The sequence below is a fragment of the Lampetra planeri genome, chromosome 61 (assembly GCF_965212315.1).
Source record: "Lampetra planeri chromosome 61, kcLamPlan1.2.h2, whole genome shotgun sequence".
Taxonomy (NCBI): Eukaryota; Metazoa; Chordata; class Hyperoartia; order Petromyzontiformes; family Petromyzontidae; genus Lampetra; species Lampetra planeri.
This window is the reverse complement of record NC_136167.1, coordinates 4063638-4087505: the sequence shown is the minus strand read 5'-3', so window position 1 is coordinate 4087505 and position 23868 is coordinate 4063638. Positions and strand designations below refer to the sequence as shown.

General features: G+C 50.4%; 1 protein-coding gene across 1 annotated transcript; it reads right to left on the bottom strand.

Moving 5' to 3' along the window:
- Nucleotides 1-385: 385 nt before the first annotated feature.
- Nucleotides 386-17646, bottom strand: LOC144736499 (uncharacterized). The gene is made up of 4 exons (XM_078619045.1): nucleotides 17176-17646; nucleotides 14354-14730; nucleotides 13184-13374; nucleotides 386-11458 (listed from the first exon to the last, which is right to left on the bottom strand). Exon 4 carries the CDS (start codon nucleotides 7390-7392, stop codon nucleotides 6151-6153), a length of 1242 nt encoding a protein of 413 aa, XP_078475171.1. The 5' UTR covers nucleotides 7393-11458; nucleotides 13184-13374; nucleotides 14354-14730; nucleotides 17176-17646; the 3' UTR covers nucleotides 386-6150.
- Between the last annotated feature and the right edge of the window lie 6222 nt (nucleotides 17647-23868).

The following is a 23868-nucleotide window of genomic DNA, read 5'->3' as shown; positions in this document are numbered from 1 at the left end:
TTATTTTACTTTTATTAATTTTGATGTTTTACCTACGTGACTTTACCGAAAAAACCTAAGAATATGAACCCTTGCAGTCACGAAAGCTTCAAATCTAGAATTAAGTACCCGCATGTCTTCATCTGTTCTATCAGTTGGTTGTTCAGAAATCATCACACTCAATCTCTATGGCGTTTAATTAAACTACATTCTCAAGATGCTTGGCAAGTAAAACACTTTGTATGTATGTTGAACTTATTTCGTACCATACGTAGCCAACTGTGCTAATGGGAAGGACAAGAAGCTAAGCACAAAAAGCAGTTTTAAATAAATGGGTTTTCAATGTAGATTTAAAAGTGCAGAACTCCCAGCGGCTTACTAATGTAATAAAGGTCGTGGAAGCGACTTCTGGAATCCGGTCTTTATTTGTCTTTCGTTCACAACACTCCTATCTTACTCCTTCACACTGCTGACAGACAACGTGAGAGGGAGAGAGAGAGACACGCGCGGCCACGTGGTAGCCTGGACCCCGCTCCAGCGTGGCCTCACCCTCCGTTCGTTCCAGATCTGACCACCTGCTGTCCGTCTCCACCACTTTTAATACCCGGGTCACGTGGTACCTTTCCACCAATCCTGGTTAACCTCTATGGAATCTTCTAGACTCCATTGTACGTTCCCAGGACCGCGCCCCTGACTCGTCCCCCCATTGGCTGTGGCTAAAGCCAGCAGATCCAATCCTCTACTAACAGATGTCACCTTCCCATTACGTCAGGGCCACGCCCCTAGACTTCCCCCCATTGGCTATGGGTCAGGACCGGTAGAGCCAATCATCGTAACGAGGTGTGATCTATCAGCAACCCGGATATATTCTCACATTACACTAATATTATAAGAAAGAGTATGTCAGACGGCCTCAGAAGCGCATCTGAAAGCGCGTAATGCAGTGACCGTCTGATGACATTTAAATTAGCATGCAGTGACTTTTAAAGTAATACACGTTGAAAAGATGTTACATTAAAAAAATAGCGATAGAAAATATCAGCTTGAATAAAAAGGGATTTCGTAATGAAGATGGTGAGAGTATATAAACCACTGAATTCAAAACCCGAACATATAACAGCCCAAAATAATACCACATAAGTATGCGCCTGCAGTTGAAATTAGCATTCTATCGGCGAGTCTAATAGCGATGTTAAGTTAAATAGGACAGGTTTGGTTAAACCAAACTGCAAGAGCTACAACTTAAGCAAAATATAAATCGTTAATCTGTATATATGCGGGGCGTCAAGGTGGTGGTGCAGTGGTGGCACTTGCCTTTCACAGCAAGAACCGTCCTGCCCCTTTACTTTAAAAACAGTTTCATTGTGTAATAAAGGACTCGATCCTGGGTCTGTCTCCGTTGTCCTTTATTCAGGTTCTTACACTTTTCCCACACGGCCCTCGCTCAGAGCTCTCCCCTTGGCAGCTTCATAGCTGCTCTCGCTCCCGTAGCCTCCACACCTCTGCAGCTCCGCTGCAGATCTCCTGTGCAGTCCTCCGGCTGCCCTCACCGCAGCTCCACCGCTGCCCTCACTGCAGCTCCACCGCTGCCCGTCGTTCCTCCGCGCTTGGTCACCGCTGGCCGACGGTGCCAAGTCTTACTCCCCCGTGTGTGTGGCGATCTCGCCACTCCTCGACCTCCGCCCTGCGTGGCCTCACTCTAACTCTGTCTCCCACACTTTCCCCGTCTCTTCCGGTATCTCTCCCTTAAGACCTCACCCCTCTCTCACACGTGACCTAACTCCTCCCCCCATGACGTCATATCCCCGAAGCCGTTTACGCCCGCATTACACCACCCTCCCCCGTAGAGAAAATCCAGCCGACCTCAGCTGAACAATAACGAGACAAGTAATGCGAGCGAACACAACCATCACACATTCAAGGACAACGAAGCATACAATAAATATAACAACAACAACAAAACACAACAGTAAAATTTAACGAAATGTAAGGGACTTTGAGCGCGTTCGGGTCGCCGGTCCGTCCCGGACGGGCGGCGGCCCTCCTGCAGACCGGGAACGTGACGGGGTTTTAGGAGCGACAGGTTGAAGTCCTCCTGTCGCTATTGGAGGCCCGTCAACGTCCCGGTCCCATGTCCCTGAAGGCCCAGCGTCGGGGGTGCGTCGCGATCGTGTCTGCGACGGGGTCGGAAGGGCGGAGGGGCTCGGAGTCCCCGCAGCCGTGGTAGGCACACCCCGAGCAGAGTCTCCTGTCTCCAGCAACGTCACGGCCGGCTTGTCTGTAAAAGGCACGACAGGCTCTCTTGCAGGGTGAACAGGCACAGGCAAGGATGAGTCGGCAGCCACAGACCCCGGCAAGGCAACATCGGGAGATGACGCATCGTCTCGAGGGGCCACATATGGTTTCAAGCGCGACGTGTGAACGAACCAACGCCGAGATCCAAACCGAACACGCGCAGACTGTGGGTTGGGAACCTCGATGAGGCGGACCGGCCCTTGCCATGGTTTGTGTAATTTAGGAGAGGTACCTGGCCGCACCTGCGGGCAATAGAGCCATGCGATGTCCCCCACCTTCCAGGGGCACTCCCCCTTCGAGCGTCGAGCACACCGCTCGTTCCGGGCCTGGGCTTTGGCAGTAGCCATGCGGGCCCCCTCCCGTGCCTCAGTAACCCGGCGAACGGTATCCCGAATGTAATCAGGAAGAGGCTTAGCAGGTCCCCTCACTCCAGTTCCCAACTGCACATCCATTGGCGGCACGTTCTCGCGACCGTACATAAGGAAAAACGGCGAATATCCTGTAGCCGCATGCGGCGTCATTCGGTATGCCGAAAGTACCCCAGGGATATGCAAATCCCAATCCGATTTTTTTTCACTCACGGTGTGACACAACATGGCGGACAATGTCCGATTTAGCCATTCGACCATACCATCCGTTTGCGGATGGTAGGGAGATGTCCGTATCTTTTTAGTTCCAAGAGCCGCGCACACCTCCCCCAACAATTTAGAAGAAAAATTACGGCCTTGGTCTGTGAGGAGCCTCTCCGGCGCCCCCTTGTCCATAACGTACCGGAATAGAAAGGCGTCTGTGATAGACGCCGCTGACTGGTCAGGCAAAGGCCAGGCCATCGGCCAGCGGGAGAGGTACTCTACCCCAACTAGCAAGTATTTATTTCCCTTAGCGGATGGCGGGAAGGGTCCCAAAATGTCCAACGCCACCAATTCGTTAACTCTAGACACCTGAATAGACTGTATGGGCGGCACATATGGTTGTTTAGGTGGTTTTCACTGGGCACAATCGGGACACGCTCGAACGTGACCGACGACATTCGTTGTCATGCCGTGCCAACAATAGTCTCACTGCAGCGTCAATAGGGTCTTCTGCACCCCCAGATGTAAAAGCGTGTCCCCATGCAGAGTCCTAATCAACTCGTACCGCAAGGATGCCGGTACAACCAGACGCCAGCGTTCCTGTAACCCTTCCCTCCACATCAGCAGACCATCGCGGAGAGCGGTTTCTGGCATACCCCCCGTACCCAGTCCCCCACTCTTCTTCGCAGTCCGATTCCGTAACGAGACCAATGAACCATCCAACATTTGTTCCCGAATCCACACAGCCCTTGGAAGATTCAGAATCCCATCAGCCGGTCCCGGCTCCTTTGGAGCTTCCGGCACGTCGACCGCCAACGCAACAGGCTGAGGGGGTTGCTAAATCGGCGCACATCTATGCGTCCCCGACGCGCACGCGCAAGGGGATCACTGCGGCAACCTAGAAAGCGCGTCCGCATTCGCGTGACGCACCCCCTTCCGATGGTGAATTTGGAAGGAAAATTCTTGGAGCGTGTCCAACCACCGCGCCAACTGGCCGGATGGCTGGTCCATCTTAAGAGCATACTGCAAGGCCGCATGATCCGTGCGAACAATAAACGAACGACTGTAGAGATATGGTCGAAATTGGCGGAGAAAGAAAACAATAGCCAAAAGTTCCCTGCGTGTGACGCAGTAGCGAGTTTCTGCGGGAGACAAAACCCGGCTACCATACGCCACCACGCATTCCACACCACCTTTTGATTGAGACAACACGGCCCCAATGCCCGTTTCACTCGCATCCGTATCCAGAATGAAGGGGTGATCGAAATCAGGATAATCTAACGTCGGTGCCGTAGCCAGTCGATCACGCAGGCCCTGAAACGCCGCCTCTTCCGGCGGTCCCCAAGCAAATTTCCTTCCTTTACCCGTAAGGAGGTGCAAGGGCCTCGCGATCGTCGCGAAATCCGGAACAACCCTCCGATAGCATGAGGCAAACCCCAAAAGGCGACGTACATCCCCCACCGTGGCCGGGGTTGGCCAGTCGCGGACGCATGCTGTCTTGTCCGGATCCGTGGCCACCCCGTCCGCACTTACGATATGCCCCAAATAGAGCATGGACCGTTGCAGTAGGTGACATTTCTTAGGCTTAAATTTCAAATTTGCGGAACGCATCCTGGCGAACACCGCCTCCAACCGCAGTAAATGCTCATCAAATGTGCGGCTGAAGACGATAATATCATCTAAATATATCAGACATGTCTCCCACTGCAACCCCGTTAACACCAACTCCATCAACCTTTGAAATGTGGCAGGGGCAGCATTCAGCCCCATCGGAAGACAATTAAATTGGAATAACCCCTGCGGCGTACGGAAAGCAGTCTTCTCCCGCGAGGGCTCGTCAAAGGGAAGCTGCCAGAATCCCGAAGAGAGATCTAGCATTGAAAAGAACTTCGCCCCCGACAAGGCATCGAGGGAGTCGTCCATACGCGGCAGGGGGTACGCATCTGCCACAGACACTTTATTCAATTTTCGAAAGTCGACACAAAATTGCAATTTGCCATCCTTCTTTTTAACCAAAACAACAGGCGCGCCCCATGGGCTGTTAGATGGAGATATTATGTCCGCAGCCAACATGTCATCCAATGCCCCTCGAACCTGATCTCGCTCCGCCGGACTCATCCGATGCGAGTTCAACCGAATAGGGGCAGCGTCCCCTGTGTCAATATGATGGTAAAGCAACGAGGTGCGTCCCAAGTCCAAATCGTCGGAGCTAAACACATCAGAATAACTCAATAATAATTTACGAAGCGCACAACGTTGTTCACCGGAAAGGGAAGAATTTTCCCCACACAATTCGGCGATCCAGCGATTATCAGCGGCACTAAGACCTGAAACACCACCAACCACGACCTGGCTGCCCAGATGATCTTGTGCCGTGAACGCCGTAGTGGCATGTGCCACAACCGTACCAGCCGGCACACACACATTTTCGGAACTTGCATTAAGCACCTGCAGAAACGGCTGCTGGTCATGCCGGACAATAGTTTGCGCCCCAACGAGCGCCGCTCCGCCCGTTATAGTGGCGGAGGGCGACAACAAAATCCCAATTGCACCCTGACGACCAGGTACAGGCTTCCGATATCGCAAGGGGATAAGCATCTGTGAGCCAGGTGGAATATCAACAGATACCTCGGACAGCGCCTGCACCTGAGCGACCGGAGCAGGTCGCCCCCAGGGCGACGGTAGAAATATAATTTTTCGCCCACCCGGTAATTCAATGCAGTTTTGATTAATTCGAATTAGAATGGGCATCTTGGCCAGGAAGTCAGTTCCCAACAAGCAAGGAACCGCGAGGGACCTCGAAATTAATACAATTCCCGAGGCCGACACTTCCCCGATAGATATTGTAGCGTCCACCTGGCCCACAATGCCCATGCTACCCCCGTTGGCAGCGACGCAGGAATCGTAAACCGGACGCACGGCCTCAGGTGGGATGTTCAACAGATGGAAAATGACATCCGATATAATGGTCGCGGACGCCCCGGAATCCACTAACACACGTACGTCCACCCCTTGTATAGAACCAGGTACAGTGGACGAACCAGTAGCTGCCGCGACGACCCGCCGTGCCAATTTACGCCACTGCGTTACCGAGCGAGGTGGCCCAGTCGATGGCCTCCCCCCGTTATTAACAACACCCGGATCGCACGACAACGGTGATGAGTGAGGTGTCAAGCCTTGCCGGGTGTCTGGTGCGCACCGACTTGCCTGTCCTGGAGGATCCTTCCGTGGCACGTCCGCTGACGAGGCCTCCTGCTGGGGCGGACCCGGGACGCGGGCCCAGCAGTCCCTGGCGTAATGGCCTTTACGGCCGCAGCGTAAGCAGTCGATGTTGTTGCACCACGCCGCAGGCACCCCATCCCGACGCTCCCATGGCGGTGGCGCAGATCGCGGCCCCGGCGTACTGCGGGCCGACCACTGAGCAGAGGCGGCTGTCAGCTCCTGCGGGCCCCCCCCCGTCAGGAACGTACACCGCCTTCTTGGGATCCCAACCCGCGGCATCTCCCTCGACGATGGGCCCCCCCGTCCACGCCGTGACTTGCTTCCAACGGCGCAGGTTGAACTGGGCATCAAGACATTTAGCGGCTGCCCGGGACGTAAGCTTTTCGTGGCCACACACCGGCATAGGAATCCCCAAATCCCGGGACAGCTCGAGCATCTTACCCAAGATGAGAGGTTCGAGCAGGTCAGGCTCCGTCTCCGGGTATGCAGCCATGGCCAACTCCAATACTGCACCCCTGTATGCCACCGGCGACTCCTCGGGTGCTCGCTGACGTTGAACAAACCGGCGATGAGCATCATCCGGTGGCTCATATGCATCTGCCATCTCGTCGAAAACTCCTCTCAATGTTTTCTTCTTCTCGGCCTTTATAGAGCGGAAGAATCTCACCGACTCGTCATCGAGAAGAGTCGGTAAAACCTCCAATGCCTCAGCGTCCGTCCATCTTGCTGAGCGTACCGCCGCCAGAAATCTGCAGGCGAAAGCACTCCAATCGCCCCCGATGGAGAATTCTTTGACGGTCGTGAGATGACGACTGCGACTCCTTGTTGCACCGTCCTCAGCCGATGAGTCACCAGGCGGCATATTCAAAATGGCGTCGCATCGCAACGTGTTCAAGATGGCGGCCTCTCGCCGCGGAGAGCGCAAGATGGCGGCTTCCCGCCGTTTTTCTCCTGCCACGCCCAAGATGGCGTCTTCTTGCCGCGTGGCCAATGGCGCCGACAGCGGAGGCAAGGCAGCGACCTGCGGACCTCCATCGGCTCTCCCCAACGCCGTCCTCGGCGTGACGAGCTCGCACAATTGCGCGAGCACGATTTTCAGTGTCTCCAGCTGCGCCGCCATCTGTGTCCATCGCCAATCCGCGTCCTCTGGTGCAGATGGGTCCACCGACGCGGCGACATCTTGGACTCCCGGACCCGCACTTGTTCCCGCACGGATCTCCTCCTCCATCGCAGGCAGGTCGACCGCCCGAGGAAGGTCGTCATCGTCGGATGACGTAGCAGATGATGGCGCAGGAATATTCTTTCTTCTGAGCTGTTTTGACATGCCGTTTCACTTCTGACACCAGTATAATAAAGGACTCGATCCTGGGTCTGTCTCCGTTGTCCTTTATTCGGGTTCTTACACTTTTCCCACACGGCTCTCGCTCAGAGCTCTCCCCTTGGCAGCTCCATAGCTGCTCTCGCTCCCGTAGCCTCCACACCTCTGCAGCTCCGCTGCAGATCTCCTGTGCAGTCCTCCGGCTGCCCTCACCGCAGCTCCACCGCTGCCCTCACTGCAGCTCCACCGCTGCCCGTCGTTCCTCCGCGCTTGGTCACCGCTGGCCGACGGTGCCAAGTCTTACTCCCCTGTGTGTGTGGCGATCTCGCCACTCCTCGACCTCCGCCCTGCGTGGCCTCACTCTAACTCTGTCTCCCACACTCTCCCCGTCTCTTCCGGTATCTCTCCCTTAAGACCTCACCCCTCTCTCACACGTGACCTAACTCCTCCCCCCATGACGTCATATCCGCGAAGCCGTTTACGCCCGCATTACAATTGTATTCGACATCAAATCAACAAAGATCATAATTTATCAAGCAAAGTTGTTTTTACTCTCGCAGCATGGTTCCATAAGCCAGATGTATATGTGGATCGGGCTGATAGAGCATTGGAGCAGTAGAGCAGTGGTTCAGCAGTTAGCCACACTGCGCTGTGAACGCAGTGACCCGAGTTCGATTCCTGGACGCGGCTAACATGGTGTATGTACAGTATTCATAAAATAGGTGTTTGGGTCAGATCGCGTTATTTATAAATGTGTCGTAACCCTCCACCCCCCGACACAGCCAAACAGTAAAAAAAGTGTCGCGTTTTTCAAAGGACAAAATAATTCACTTCTTTAAGCCCACCAGTGTGTTGAACAGAGAATCAACAGCATTTTAAAATTTGAGTACGACGTTTCGCTGATATTTACAATCAGATTCATCGGGCAAGAATGGTGAAGCTCTCCTGTTGCATCCAGGCTTAAAGAGAGCAGCAGCAGGGTGACGTCATCATTTAATTCAATATTGTGCAGTGATTCGAGGCAAAGAGGGGGAGGGTATTGGAATTATATAGATTGGTAATCATTAAATTGTTATTTATTGGTATTTGTTTCCCTTATAAGGAATTGTAATTGTATTTATTTAAACAGGACCCTGCGGGGTGGGCTGGTAGGAACGAATAACCAAAGAATATAAACATAATGTATTATTACACTTGTTTAGCCAGGAAAGCCCCACTGAGTCTAAAGGTTTTTCTAGGGTCCTGCCAAGTGTTTGCAGTAGGGGGCGATGTTGGTACACCTAATGGGATGATCCAAAGGGAGATTTTGAGGCCTAGTTCTAGGCTTTAGGCCTAGCTGTAGGCTTTAGGGCGCTGTGAGTTAATTTTTAATTTAAAAGTTTTAATTATTAATGTATAATTTAAATGTTTTAATTATTAATATAAAAGCTTTAAATGTAAATGTTTCTATTTTAAAACATCAGGGAATGTAACATTGTTAAACATTAACTCCCTTTCACACAAGCGGAGGTACGATACGAAGGGAGACTTTGAGGCCTAGTTCTAGGCTTTAGGCCTAGCTGTAAGCTTTAAGGCGCTGTGAGTTTTTTATTTAATTTCAAAGTTTTAATTAAAAGCTATCTCAGGGAATTGTAAGGGAATGTTACACGTGTTTAGCCAGGAAAGCCTCATTAATTTCAATGTTTTAATTAAAAGCTCTCTGAGGGAATTATAAGGGAATGTTACACTTGTTTAGCCAGGAAAGCCTCACAGAATCTAAAGGTTTTTGTAGGGTCATGCCAAGTGTTTTCAGTAGGGGGCGATGTTGCTACACGTAATCGGACATCGGACAGACGGACGGACGATATAATCTATTGTAGGCTGTTCCACTTCGTTCCTACCAGTATAATACGCTTCCAGGCCGCACTAAGCCTGTAGCTGTCAGAGCGATTGAAGTTATTTCTGTTTCTCTCAATTTCAATGGATTCTCTAATTAGTCTCGGCCAGTAATAATTAGTTTTACACAACACTTCAACGTTATCAAAATCAATTGAGTGTCCTTGTTGACAAGCATGCTCTGCCACTGCCGACAGTTGTGTTTGAGATAATTTAATGTTTCTTTGGTGTTCTTTTTAGTCTTATGCTGATGTTGCGTCCCGTCTGTCCAATATAGCATCTGCCACATAAACAATTAATCCGATATACACCTTCTGTTAATAATTTAGACAATTCGTCTTTAGTGCCAGATACCAGTTTTTGAATTTTGTGTACTGTACCAAATCTTATTTTAATGTTTTGCTTTTGCTAAACCCGGGCTAATTTGTCAGTTACTCCTGAGATGTATGGTATTTTAATTGTTTGAATACCAATGAATAGCAATTGCATGATTACCAATCTATATAATTACAAAACCCTCCCCCTCTTTGCCTCGAATCACTGCACCAGATTGAATTAAATGATGACGTCATCCTGCTGCTGCTCTATTTAAGACCGGAAGCAACAGGAGAGCTTCACCATTCTTGCCCGATGAAGCTGATTGTAATTATCAGCGAAACGGCGTACTCAAATTTTAAAATGCTGTTGATTCTCTGTTCAACACACTGGTGGGCTTAAAGAAGTGAATTATTTTGTCCTTTGAAAAACGTGACATTTTTTTACTGTTTGGCCGTGTCAGGTGGTGGAGGGTTACGACACATTTATAAATAACGCGATCTGACCCAAAAACCTATATTATGAATAATATTGGTAGCGAAAGCCTATATGTTAAATGGTGTATGTATGTTGAACTTCTGTTGCACCCTACATAAGACAACCATGCTAATATGAGGTGTGATGGAAGGACAATCCAAACACAAAAAGCCGTTCTAAAGAAATTAGCTTATCAATTTAGATTATTTAAAAGTACATAGCTCCAGTGACTACTTAATAATGGAAGAGCGATACAGATGGCCGTAAAAGCGCCCCTGAAAGCGCCGTGGGATGCAGTGACTGGACCAGTTTTGGGCTCCCACCACCTCTTGTTCAGCATGCGCTTACTACAAGCGTGGTGAAGTATGTGCGTGAATAGCAGTCCACCGCCAAATGTGACCTCATGCTTTGAGAAAAGACCTGCAAACATGATGGGTCCTTCACTGAAAGCTTCTTGGCCATCTTAATCAGGTATTAGAGGAGAATGTTTTTGACGATATGACAGCGACGATGTTGCTCTTCCTTCCAATATTAGGAAGCCACTGGAGCTATGCAATTTTAAACTCATATCTTTAAAACTGATTTTTGTATTAAGTTTGTTGATTATCACGGTTGGCTATGTAGAGTGCGAAAGAATTTCAACATACATACAACATACAAAGATGTGTTCCTACTTTAGCACACAAAGTCATTTCTGTTACCGCAAGGGCCCCTTGAATCTGACAGGAGCTGACAAAGTTGCGTGTTGTAATAATTAATTAATAATATATTGCTTTGGCTATTTGCCGCTTTAATTCTTATAACGCAAGGCTCTCACCAAGGAATATACCGCTGTGTTTCACAGACACGGTCTGCAGTAATTTCAAGGTTGGGAGGGTGATGATTCTTCCTATTATGTATTCCAAATTGAGTACTTTGCCGTGTATTATTTCAAATTTTGTCCAAATTCAGAACGTGGCTCCGGACCACAATTGGCTACTCATTTTGAATGGACGTCCACTGTGAGTGAAGCAGACGCAGTACAGTCATCACTGGGGCGGCATTTCGCATGAGAACCGCGAACTTTCACAACAAATACCAAAAGGCGCGACCGCTGAGCCATATGTCAAGCTGTGGTTGCCCACCAAAGGTATTTTAAAGTCCTGTTGATCCCCCAGTAAGAAAAAAGGGTTCCCCAGCCCTGCTCGACACTGCTAGTGAGAGTGTTCAGCCAGGCCCTTGGTAGTTAGGCTCTGTTGGGGAAGACGTCTTGCAGGAGGTCGTGCAGCCTCTGATAGGTGCTGCGGGTTTTCCAGAGCGCCTCCCACACTGCCACGGAGATCCTGTGGTCCTTCTGCAGGAGCCGAAGGATCAGGTGGCTGGCAGCTTCATAGCCTCCTTGACTGGACGACTTGGCTGTCACTTCCTGCATGCATGGAATCACACAGACGTTTGTCATTAAGGTGATGCAAGGTAAATCTAGCAATTGGAACGTGGCACCGTGTGTCACCTGTGTACAGACAGTTTGGTGTCTTGTGTCATCATAATATCATTTAAATCATGAGCGCATCTGGAATGCATGCTGTTTGTATCGTGCGAGGCTATTACGAAGGCGCTATGTTTCAGTCTGCAACAGCTATGGTCCAACGTTGCTGCTGTGTGGAATCCCAAATGGATCATTTGAGGAGTCATTTTAAAAATTTGGAAAATGTGGACCGTGACACCGGAACACAATGGCCTACTCATTTCAAGCTACATCATGTGATATTTAATGTACACGGTCAAGCATATGGCACGTCACAATATAATTTCAAATTCTGCCGCCAAACTCCTGATCTTTATTTGTCTGGAATACCGGAATTCTCTTCTTAATATTCTCCCTGCCTCTGCCCTCACTCCCGTACAACAAATCAAAAATTGTTTATGCACGAGTTATTTTCAATCTGCCCTTTAATTATCACACTTCGCCTCTCCACTTGCTTCCTGTTCACTACACCACTGTATTTTAAAATACCTGCCATGAGTCTTTACATCTCTTTATACCCTGGCCCCACCTTATCTAGCCTCTCTCATCTCATTCTTCTCCCCTCTCGTCCCCTTCATTCCCAATGTTCTCTCTGTCCCTTCTTCTCCCTGTGCCCAATCCCGTTTTCACTCCTCCCTCCTTGCACCCCTTCACTGGAATCAACTTCCCCTGTACATTGAGCAGCACTGCCTGTAGACTGAACACTGCCCATAGAATCAACACTGGGACCCATAAACTCAACACTGCACATAGACTCACACTGTCCATAGACTCATCACTGCCAGATATACTTTGCATTGCCCACAGACTCAACAGTGACTGTAGACTCACACTGCTTATAGACTCAGCACTGCCCATAGACTCGACACTTCGGCCCATAGACTCAGCACTGCACATAGACTCAACACTACCCATAGACTCAAGAGTGGAACCCATAGACTTAACAATGCACATAGACTCAGCACTGCACATAGACTCAACACTTCGGCCCATAGACTCAGCACTGCACATAGACTGAACACTGCCCATAGACTCAACACTGGGACCCATAGACTCAACAATGCACATAGACTCAGCACTGTACATAGACTCACACTGTCCATAGACTCATCACCGTCAACTATACTTTGCATTGCCCACAGACTCAACAGTGACTGTAGACTGTAGACTCACACTGCTTATAGACTCAGCACTACCCATAGACTCAACATTGGCAATAGACTCAGCACTTCCCATAGACTCAACACTGAGACCCATAGCATCTACACTGCCCATAAACTCACACTGCTCAAACTCAACTTTGCCCATGAACTCTGCAGTGTCCATAGACTCAACACTACCCCTAGACTCAACGCTGCCTCTGTACATTAATCGCCCCCCTTCTGAACATCTTTCCATTCCTCTCTTATATCGTCACCTCTTTTCTTTTGCCTATTATCTTCCCCTTTCCTGCCCGTGCCCCATCACTCCTTACAGTCCCTCCCCTACCCTTTCATCGTCCCTAAGAACCCTCTATAACTGTCACTCCTTCCTCAATCCTCAGAGCACGCCCCTGCCAACTACATCATTCCATTATGTCGAGCGCCCTGAGTTAAATTAGATTAGAAACATGTGGAAAACACTCACCCCAATCTCTGCGATCGTTAAAATATTTGTTGATAAAAACTCAATGAGTAGAGGCGTCAGGTTTCCTTGTAATGCCTCCACTAACGTTGGCATCTCTCTGCAGATTTTCTGGAAGAGCTCCTCGGTGGAGATGCTGTGAGTCCATGGACGAGGTCCATTCCGAGCACCGGATCCATGCGCTGGTTGCCTCCCTAAGAGGAACAAAAATGACGGTTTGTGAAATAGCAGTTGTGTATTTGATTTCTGCAATGTATATATTTAAACTATAACGTGCCGCACGGTATTCGCATACTGTTATAGGGAGATCATTAATTTGAGGGGCGAAGAACCAAAGACAAGCAGGAAGGCAACAGCCACATGATGAGCCAGCACCAAAGATTATCCAAGGTCCGCGATCCTCGACATATTAAGATGCTGTTGACCAATTAAGGAGTGTTTATACCATGTGGAAGGAAACCGGAGCACCTGGTGAAACCCCAGGTGCGCAAGGGGAAACACACTTTCCCTTACAGATGGAACAAGTGGAGTCCACAATTTTGCTGTACTGCCCTCTCCTAGCGAGCCAGGGTAGAAGGCTCCTGTTAATGTGTCTTTATGTCATCCCAATTTCATTATTTCCAGTGTAATTTTACAGCATTCGGTGTTTTGTTGTCCAAAACCAATAATATTGGAAGCTTTTGTGTGTGTTTTAGCCGTGGGGGGAAACTGGAGAACCCAGAGGAGACACATGCAAATCAGGGAGAGCACATACATGGAAACACACTCACTCACTATCAAAAAGACAAAGATCCTTTCACAGGCTGTTGGAGCAAGCGCTGTTTGCAAGCAACTGTTCAGGTCAATACGGCACATAAAGGCGTGGTGTGGCCAGCACCATGCCCGGCTGCATTTGTCTCCTTAGTGCCGATGTTTACACAGCACCACATACTCGTTTAAGACCGAGTCGACCTAGGGGAGGCCCAGGACAGTTATTCGCCATTGTTAATGCTCGTGAGCAAGAATCGAACTCGGATCGTCACACTCTTTCACACACGCACATGCACCACTCAAACATTGCACAAATATGGTGTACGTAGGCTTTTACAACCAATATCATGCATACTGACATTATTTTGAGTTAGATCGTGTAGGTGTGATGCCAGTTCTTAACTATAACATTCCCACACTTACCGGGTGAAACTCCGATGGGGTCCAAGGCTCCAACTCGATTCATTGGGGCACCCAGCTGGGCCAACTCTTCTGCCTTTACACTCATCCACTCATTCAGACGCGGCAAGTCAGATCTCAGCGGCATCAACACCTTCAGCAGGAACTCGGTGCAGGTCACCTCCCCCAGCCCAATAATCAAGTCAATCAGATGCCGCATCTGTGTAACTGGACATGTTGTACTGCGAATGGTGAGACAGTCACTGTGGTTCAGGACTTGTTGTTGATGTGAATGGTCAAGAACATTGTTCACCCTCGTGGTGAGAATATCCTGGAGATCCACGCGGTTCTCTGTGATGAGTCGCGTGGCTGGGCCCATTGAACTCATGACAATGCGAAGCCTAAGGAGAGAAGACAAGTATGGGAATTTAATGTTCCCCAATTTCATTCCTAGTGTGATTTTGATGTCATGGCATGAGACGAAGTATTTAAAACTAAACTAACTAAACTAGTTTTATCTTACCAGGTAAGGCCCACTGAGCTATGCAGCTCTTTTGCAGAAGCGACCTGTCCACAAATGATAGCTCAGCGAAGTGGCTTACCATCACGTGAAAATGTATAGCAGCAAAATACTCTAAACGCGTGACGTTGATTCTAAATGTGAAGGGGAAACCCGGATGACCTGGTGAAAGATCCACGTGACCACGGGAAGAGAGAGATGGAGATGCAGACTCCATATATACAATCGTCAGGGTCGGGATAGAACCCAGGACCTCCTGTACACCAGGTGAGGGAGAAAACATCCCCGAGCCACCGGAGCTCTCGCAGAGCAGCGCAATCCCCCATCGCACAGAATGCCCCCCACCAACCAACCCCCCTCCTCCTGAAAAAGCAGATATCTCACTAGTTCTGAGATTCCTTCAAGTGACCTCTGATCGATAACGTTCACACCCACTCTGGCACGGAGTAAGGCACAGTAAAACCCAGTTTTACGTCGGGGATGCATTCCTGAAAGGTGTGACGACGAATATATAAACGACTTTAATCGATGATTTTTTTCAAAATCACCAAAATACCGTACATAAATAATATATAAATTGTATTCTACTGTACGGTTTGCTTTACGCGCGTTACAAAGTAGCAGATGTACAGAGTAAGTAGAAGTGAAGGCTGAGAGGCGACGGATACAAGAAAGAACGAATGATGTTGTCAGTGACACATGAGTGTCGGTTTAGGCGACGCAAACCAGGTGGTGGTATTTATCGAGTGATGACGCATTTGCGAAACGACGTAAATAAGGGAGACGTATATTGGGGTATTACTGTACCAGCGTAGGTGAAAAGACTCAACTCATGTACTTTCTGCCAGTACACTCAACCCATATACCTAATGTCAGTAGACTCAAATAAAATAGCTGCTGCAAGTAGACTCAACCCATATACATGCAGGCAGGAGACTGAAATCACATATCTGCTGCCAGTAGACTCAACTCGTATACCGAATGCCAGTAGACTCAAATCAAGCACCTGCTGCCAGTAGATTCAACCCATACACATGCTGCCAGTAGCATCAAGTAAAATAAACCTTCAAATCACAAAGCCCCCACCTCCTACCCTCCCATCTACATTGGTTGCGACGCAGTGCGGTAACAGACAGCCGTCAGCCCCCCAGACACGGAAATGCACAGTGAGACACACACACGAATACACCGACACAGATACAGACAGAGAGATACACAGATACGGAGACACCCACACACACGAATACATTCACACAGATATGGAGACAGACAGACACAGAGGTACGGAGACACACAGTGACACACACACACGAATACACTCACACAGATACAGACGGACAGTGACACAGACACACATACACCTACACAGACACACAGAGAAAATATACATGGAGACGCAGAGACAAATACAAAGACCAAGATCCCCCCGAAAGCCTGAACAGACTGTTGGGGCAAGTGCTGTGAGCGAGCACCTATGAAGGCCAGCACGGCACACGAGGGGCGGGTGGCCAACATTACGGCCGGCCGTTTATGTCTCCCCAGTGGCGATGTTTACACACCGCACCAGGTACTCATTTGAGGCTGATTCGACCTAGGGGAGGCCCATGACCGTTTCAGATTATTGTCACTGGTGTTGGCCGTGAGCAGATCGTAGGGCAGCGCGCTAACTGCTACACTACCGCTACCCACGAAACACAATCAGACACACACAGATACGAATGCAGACACGGAGACAGAGACAAAGACGCAGACACGCGGATACAATTATAGTCACATAGACACGGAGACAGACAAGCGACATACAGACACAGACAAATCGACTCACATAGACAGACACAAAGAGACACCAAGACATGAAGACATGCAGTTCTGCAGTTTTGTAACGGATTGTGGCATTGCCACATGATTTATTTGTTCTCGACAGCATCGTACAATCAATGGATTATGAATTATCTCTCAGCCACAACGCATTTCCGACGACCCAACCATGACCGTAACCCACCCTAAACTAAACCTAGCCGTACACTGACCCTAAACCAAACCTAACTTAACCCTGACCCTAACCCGAGCCCACAGTAATGTCGTGGTTCAGTGTGGCTGTGAAGGTCGAGCAAGGACAACAGGAGGTGCGCCGTAGACAGTGCTGCAGGGGGCCTGAGCCACTCACAATTGATCTGACCAAGTCGGTTTTTTGAACATAAATAAGAGTGATTGAATGAATCTTCTTACTGATCTCTTAACGATGGGGGGGGGAACCCCCAAAAGAAAAGCGTGTTAGTGGTTATTTATTTTTGCTAAACGTCGGTGATGCCAAACCATCCCTCACCTGAAACCTCCTCAGCTGTCCACGCCACCGCCAGCAGCAGCAGAAGCAGCAGCCCCAGCACGTCCCGGTGTCGAATTCTCACCCACGCGAGACGCCCACCGTCACGTGGAGACTGGGTCAAGGTTAACCCAAAGGCAGAATTGTGCGCAACTAAGAGAGCAGTCTCCACATCGAGGTGCCGAATAAACAACGACGTGAAAAACACGCAGAGTGGCAACACGGAACCAAAACCAGTTTCGTGTCGGCACTTCCTCAAAATGAGGCTTCGACGGTTGCGAATTTGAAAGCTTCCTGCTTCTCTGTAGTTGCCGAATAGCCACCCAGGGTTCAAGTACAGTTTTCTGACGCAGAGGCCTTCCTCTCGCAAATCGGAGGAGAATTCTCGTTTCATTAATCCGTGACCCAAGTCACCACCATCCAGTTGGGGCGGCACGGTTTCCAGAGCAGTGTGGCCACGCGCGTCTCACAACAAGAAGCGCCTAAGTTTGACTACCGACGCGGGGGCGTTTCTCTCGGCCCTTTTTGTTGTTCTCCCCCTGTTCTGCAGAGTGTGTGTGAGGAGGCTCTCTGGGGAGCGGTAGTGTAGTGGTTAGCACTGCGCTGCGAACCCAGTAAGCCGAGTTCGGTTCCCGCTCACGGCCAACACCAGTGACGATGATCTGAATCGATTGGGGGCCTCCGCTAGGTCGACTCGGCCTCAAATTAGTACCTGGTGCGGTATGTAAACATCGCCACTGGGGAGACAAAGGCGGCCGGGCACAGTGTTTGCCACCCACCCTCTTGTGTGCTGTGCCGGCCTTCATAGGTGCTGTGTAGGCTGTACTATTGGATGTATTGGTAACTGCTAAAACTACACAGGAAAGAGGATGGGGCTTTGTCAATCATTAAAAGAAAAGGTCAGAATTTTTGTCACGGGCCATCAAGATATCCTATGTCCACACAGAGAGGGAGACAAATGCACTCTGAGTGTGTGCATGCGCAAGATGGGCGAGACTCGTTGAGCACAGACATAAAGAACCCGTTAGGCAGAGGCAACTTTTGTCCAGCATCATCAGACAGGCCAAGGGTGACGATGCATGTGTAGTGGTGATACGCGCTGGTAGTAAGGATCGTGGGGTAGCGCGTGATGATTGGCTGTGTGTTGGTGACGCGCGCTGACGGTGAGGGATCGTAGGTCAGCGCGGGGTCATGGGTTATGTGATGGTGATTGGCTGTGTGTTGGTGACGCGCGCTGACAGTGATGGATTGTGTGGCAGCGCGTGGGGATTGGTTATGTGTGCTGGCACAAGAAGGGATCGTGTGGCAGCGCGTGATGATTGGTCGGCTAGGGTGGGTGCTCGCATCGCGGTCCGCATAGGCTCCGTCTCCTTGGAGCGGAGGGCTATATAAGGCGGTGCTCGCGGGCGCTCGGGGAGAAGTTGGTGACCAGTGAAGACGGAAGACGGAGGAGGAAGAGATAGGGCCCTGAGGCACCTAGTCCCGCTGTCCTTGTAAGGACCGGGGCCCTGTGTGGCTCAGAGGCGGGACCTTGGGACCCGGGGGCCGGACGTCCGTGTGAGGACCAGGCCGCGGGACCCAGTGGTCGTGATCCGTACCCAAGCTTGGGTGGGTCTAGAGGTTCCCCCGGATGCTACGGGGCACACTTCGGGAGTGGGGTTTTTTTTTTGTTGGTTTGTTGTTGTTTGGCAGCCGGGCCGGCTGCGAGCTATGTGGGGGGGGGGGGGGGGGGGGGTGATGTAGTGGTGATACGCGCTGGTAGTAAGGATCGTGGGGTAGCGCGTGGTGATTGGCTGTGTGTTGGTGACGCGCGCTGACGGTGAGGGATCGTAGGTCAGCGCGGGGTCATGGGTTATGTGATGGTGATTGGCTGTGTGTTGGTGACGCGCGCTGACAGTGATGGATCGTGTGGCAGCGCGTGGGGATTGGTTATGTGCGCTGGCACAAGAAGGGATCGTGTGGCAGCGCGTGATGATTGGTCGGCTAGGGTGGGTGCTCGCATCACGGTCCGCATAGGCTCCGTCTCCTTGGAGCGGAGGGCTATATGAGGCGGTGTGCGCGGGCGCTCGGGGAGAAGTTGGTGACCAGTGAAGACGGAAGACGGAGGAGGAAGAGATAGGGCCCTGAGGCACCTAGTCCCGCTGTCCTTGTAAGGACCGGGGCCCTGTGTGGCTCAGAAGCGGGACCTTGGGACCCCGGGGCCGGACGTCCATGTGAGGACCGGGCCGCGGGACCCAGTGGTCGTGATCCGTACCCAAGCTTGGGTGGGTCTAGAGGTTCCCCCGGATGCTACGGAGCTGGAATGCCCGTGTGTGTGTAGCCGGGTGGAACGTGTAGCGTGAGCAGTAGTTACCACCCGTGTCAGGTGGAACGTGTAGCGTGAGCAGTAGTTACCACCCGTGTCAGGTGGAACGTGTAGCGTGAGCTGTAGTGACAACACGTGTTATTGTGACAACCCAAGTGTGAATAAAGTGTGCTACCCGTCAAGTGGTTTCCCGCCGTAGTTTACTATACTTCACATGCAACTATGGGCCACATGCTACGATTCTGGTGGGTTCATAATGGCCGTGTCACACGTCACTGAGGCCGTGGGTTTGAGCCCTGGGTCTGGGCGTCTCTCCATTTCTGTCTCAGTGGCTTCATAATTTCCATGTCACGGTCACTGTCTCTGTCTTTCAGTTGGTTCATCGTGTCAGCCGTGCGTGCATAGACCGTGACTTATAATTATCATGGGAAGAGGTTTTCATCTAGCAGTGGATAAACCATGACTTATAATGTAATGATGCTGGTGGGGTCTTCAATCAACAGTTGGCAGACCATGACTTATGATCATAATTACGAATAGTCATTGAGTACATTGGTATTAGCGAGACCAGTCTAAAGGGCGCAAGACTATCAGGAAGGAAAACGCTGATGCGTGACTGTCAGTCGCGCCGGCTCATTGTTACTAATATAATAAGCCAAGAATGTGTGTCCTGCACGTGACATCACTCCACATGCGCCGCCCCCCCCCCCCCCTCATTATTTTTCATGTGTGCCTGGATTTTTAGACTAACGCAGAAGAAGGTCGAGCAGCTATGAAAATTAGTTTACACAAATTCGCTTTCGATGTTACGTATCTTTATAGAAAGTGAAGTCAATACATAATTTTACGCCGCATCACAGTGCATTTTGTGCCTTTATTTATTTCTTCGGCTCGTCAAACACAAGGTAAGTCTACTTTATGCTTCCAAATTATACTACAATAAACATTTCTCTGCTACTTTGCAGACATTGTATCGAATTCCAATTGTTTTCAACCCCAGAGAGCGAAAGTGGAACATAAGTGAGTATCAGAGCAGTCAATTTCAAGTAATTGAAGGTCCGATAAATATGTAATATGAGACTATATCCGGCTCACTGACGTATCACAACTCGTCATGGTGATTGGCTCTGTCGGTCCTGGGTTACAGCCAATGGGGGGAAGCCTGGGGGCATGGCCCTGACGTGATGGAGAGGTGACAGCTAGGGAGATTGGTTCTGCTGGCTTTGGCCTCAGCCAATGGGGAAATGAGTCAGGGGCGTGGTCCCGGGAGCTGACGAGGGAGCCTGGAAGATTCGATGCAGGCTAACGAGGATTGGCTGAAGCGTACCACGTGACCCGGGTATTAAATAGGGGTAGAGAGGGACGACACGGGGGCAGAATGGGAACGAACGGAGGAAGGGGCCACGCGGGAGCGGGGCTCCGAGTTGCCACGTGGCCGTGCGTCTCTCTTGGTCTATCTGTCCACTTCACGTTGCCTATCAGCAGCGGGAAGTAATTGTACCCTAAGTGAATAAAAGACGGATTCCAGAAGTCGTCTCCAAGAGCTGTCTTACAAATACAGTGCCACTGTGACATTACGTCAGGTGTTTTATGACGTAGTTGCGTGCAACAACCACTGCCATTAATGCAGTGCTGCGGTCAAATGCTGTCAGGTGTTTTATTACTTCCTTTTGTGCAACATTCACTGCCATTAATACAGTACTACAGTGCAGTGAAGTGTTTGATGACATTTTTTTTATATTTCCTGCCATTATATTTAGACAAGATAAAATTATACTCTGATCAATTTATTCGTAACTCTAATGCTTCTCTTTGGTCTTCGTTGTTTGCTAAGTTACTTCAGACAACATCAGCACTCTACTTTCTTCACTCTCCGATATCAAACATCCATCGGAGAAGATACATTTGTCAGTTAACAGCTTCAGGGGATTTTAAAACAGTGCTAAAGTGAAGTTACGGATTTTTTTAAATTATACAGCCACATAGATTGTTCACCTTTTACTATTGTGTAAGATACCGAAGAGTCCCTGGTAAAAAAAATGTCCAATTTGAATGCTCCGTTTGCCTCTATGTTAGCTAAATTTGGCCCATCTGCAGATCACATTATCCCTATACAGTGTCTTAAAAGCGCGGGGCAACCTTATTTGCAGTGCTCGAGCTGCTGGAGCACGTTAAATACATAAGATCTAAATACGTCAGCCCAGGATAGCCAAACAACATTAAGGACGAAGATACCGCAGCTAAGAAACGCCGTTTGCAAAGAGAAAGACAGCAGAGATGGAGAGTTCGCCAGAGCCAAGACACTTTGCACAGAATTCTTACAGAGAACTAGCATAAGTACCCGGCGTTGCCCGGGTGAAAAATATATTTCTTAATAACCTTACATATGAAGTATTGGAAAATGACGGCAGGAAACTCCTTGACGGGAACACACTTCTTTTATTAAATCTTGACTCGTAACAATACAACGCGTGGCCTCTCTTCTCACAATGCGCTTCTCTTGACTCTGGATTCTGTGCTGCCGGCTCTCTGTGCCTCGTGTAGACTCCGCGCCTCGGCTACACTCCTCTCTCGCCTCGTGTAGACTCTGCGCCTCTGCTACACTCTCCACTCGCCTCGTGTAGACTTTGCATCTCCCTCTGGCTACACCGTATGCATACTCGGCTCGTGTAGACCTTTCTCTCTCGCTGGCTACACCGTATGCATACTCGGCTCGTGTAGACCTTTCTCTCTCGCTGGCTACACACTATACATTACTCAGCTCGTGTAGACCTTTCTCTCTCGCTGGCTACACACTATACATTACTCAGCTCGTGTAGACCTTTCTCTCTCGCTGGCTACACACTATACATTACTCAGCTCGTGTAGACCTTTCTCTCTCGCTGGCTACACACTATACATTACTCAGCTCGTGTAGACCTTTCTCTCTCGCTGGCTACACACTATACATTACTCAGCTCGTGTAGACCTTTCTCTCTCGCTGCTCTCCATTACTCTCCTCTCCGGGCTCTATCTCTGCACCTTCGTCTTCATTCTTAGATGGTTCCACTTCTGCCCCCTGCTCCTCTGTGCATCACCTTATATACCCCTTCTTCCCGGGAGACGGAGCGGATGCGGACCTCAACGTCGGCACCGCTCCTCAGTTACCCAATCCCCACGCGCTATCCCTACGATCCGGTTCCGCTCAGCGCGTGTTTCCACTCCCCGACCAATCACACCGCGCTGCTACCCGATCACTCCCTCTGGGCGCGTCACCGGCACACAGCCAATCAGCAGCACTACCCCCACCCGCGCACTGACGCCTGCTCCTCCCCGTCAGCGCGCGTCACCACACACACACCCGTACATACGCGCTGGCACACGACATATACCCCCAGCGCGTATCACCACTACATCACCCCCTCCCACATAGCTCGCAGCCGGCCCGGCTGCTAACAACAACCAACCGCGACGATAAAACGACAACCAACAAAAAAAAACCCCGTAACCCCCCGAGTGTGCCCCGTAACATAACACAACAACAACAACAACAAGAATAACTATGTACAGATTGACAATGAACCCGAAAAGTCAACAATAACACGATACGAGCAAATTCGAAACGAACGCGCCCCACGTCCCTGCGACTACACGCAGTGACGAGGCGCTCCAACTGCCCCGACTCCTCACGAGGCAGGTCATGCAAAGTAGCACGACCTGGCGCGAGTCCGTCTGGCTGGTCCATCGTATGGGGCGGGACACTGACGACCGTCCGGCGGTTCCGGCTGCTCCAGACGGCGCGGAACGGGCCTGAAAGGGCCGGCCCCGCCGCGGAGATCCGGCCGCCGGTGATCGGCAGCTGTCAGTTCCGAGACACCTGGGAGCAGATCAGGCGAAGATACGTGTGGATCAGGCAGAGACATTTCCCCCTCTGGGTCGCCGGTCACGTCACACGCCCGGCCATCACGACACAAGGGGAGGCCATATGGAGGCGAGAACGGTTTCAGTCGGGAGGGGTGAACGTACCACCGGCGCTTTCCCCACTTTATCTGAACGCACTGGGGCCGTGCAACGCGCACGACCTCCACGGGTCCCCTCCACGGTCTCAACAATTTAGGCGACGTAGCCAAGGGTGCCTGAGGGCAATGCAGCCAGGCCCTGTCACCTGGTTTCCATTCGTGCATGGACACCTTCCGTGCCCGCAACCGTTCATTAGCAATTTGGCGAGCCCGCGAATTAAGCCGCGCGGCCTCCCTTGCCTCTGTCAGCTTGTGAATATTAAACTTAATATGTTCTGCCAAATTAGAATTAGTTCGTGGAGCGGACAGGCCAAGTTGCGTTTCTATTGGCGGGTCAGCTTCCCGACCGTACATCAAATAGAATGGGGAAAACCCCGTAGCTGCATGGGGGGC

Excerpts from the sequence above, each read along its gene's own strand:
- LOC144736499 (XM_078619045.1), bottom strand. The coding sequence starts at position 7,392 with ATGTCAAAACAGCTCAGAAGAAAGAATATTCCTGCGCCATCATCTGCT.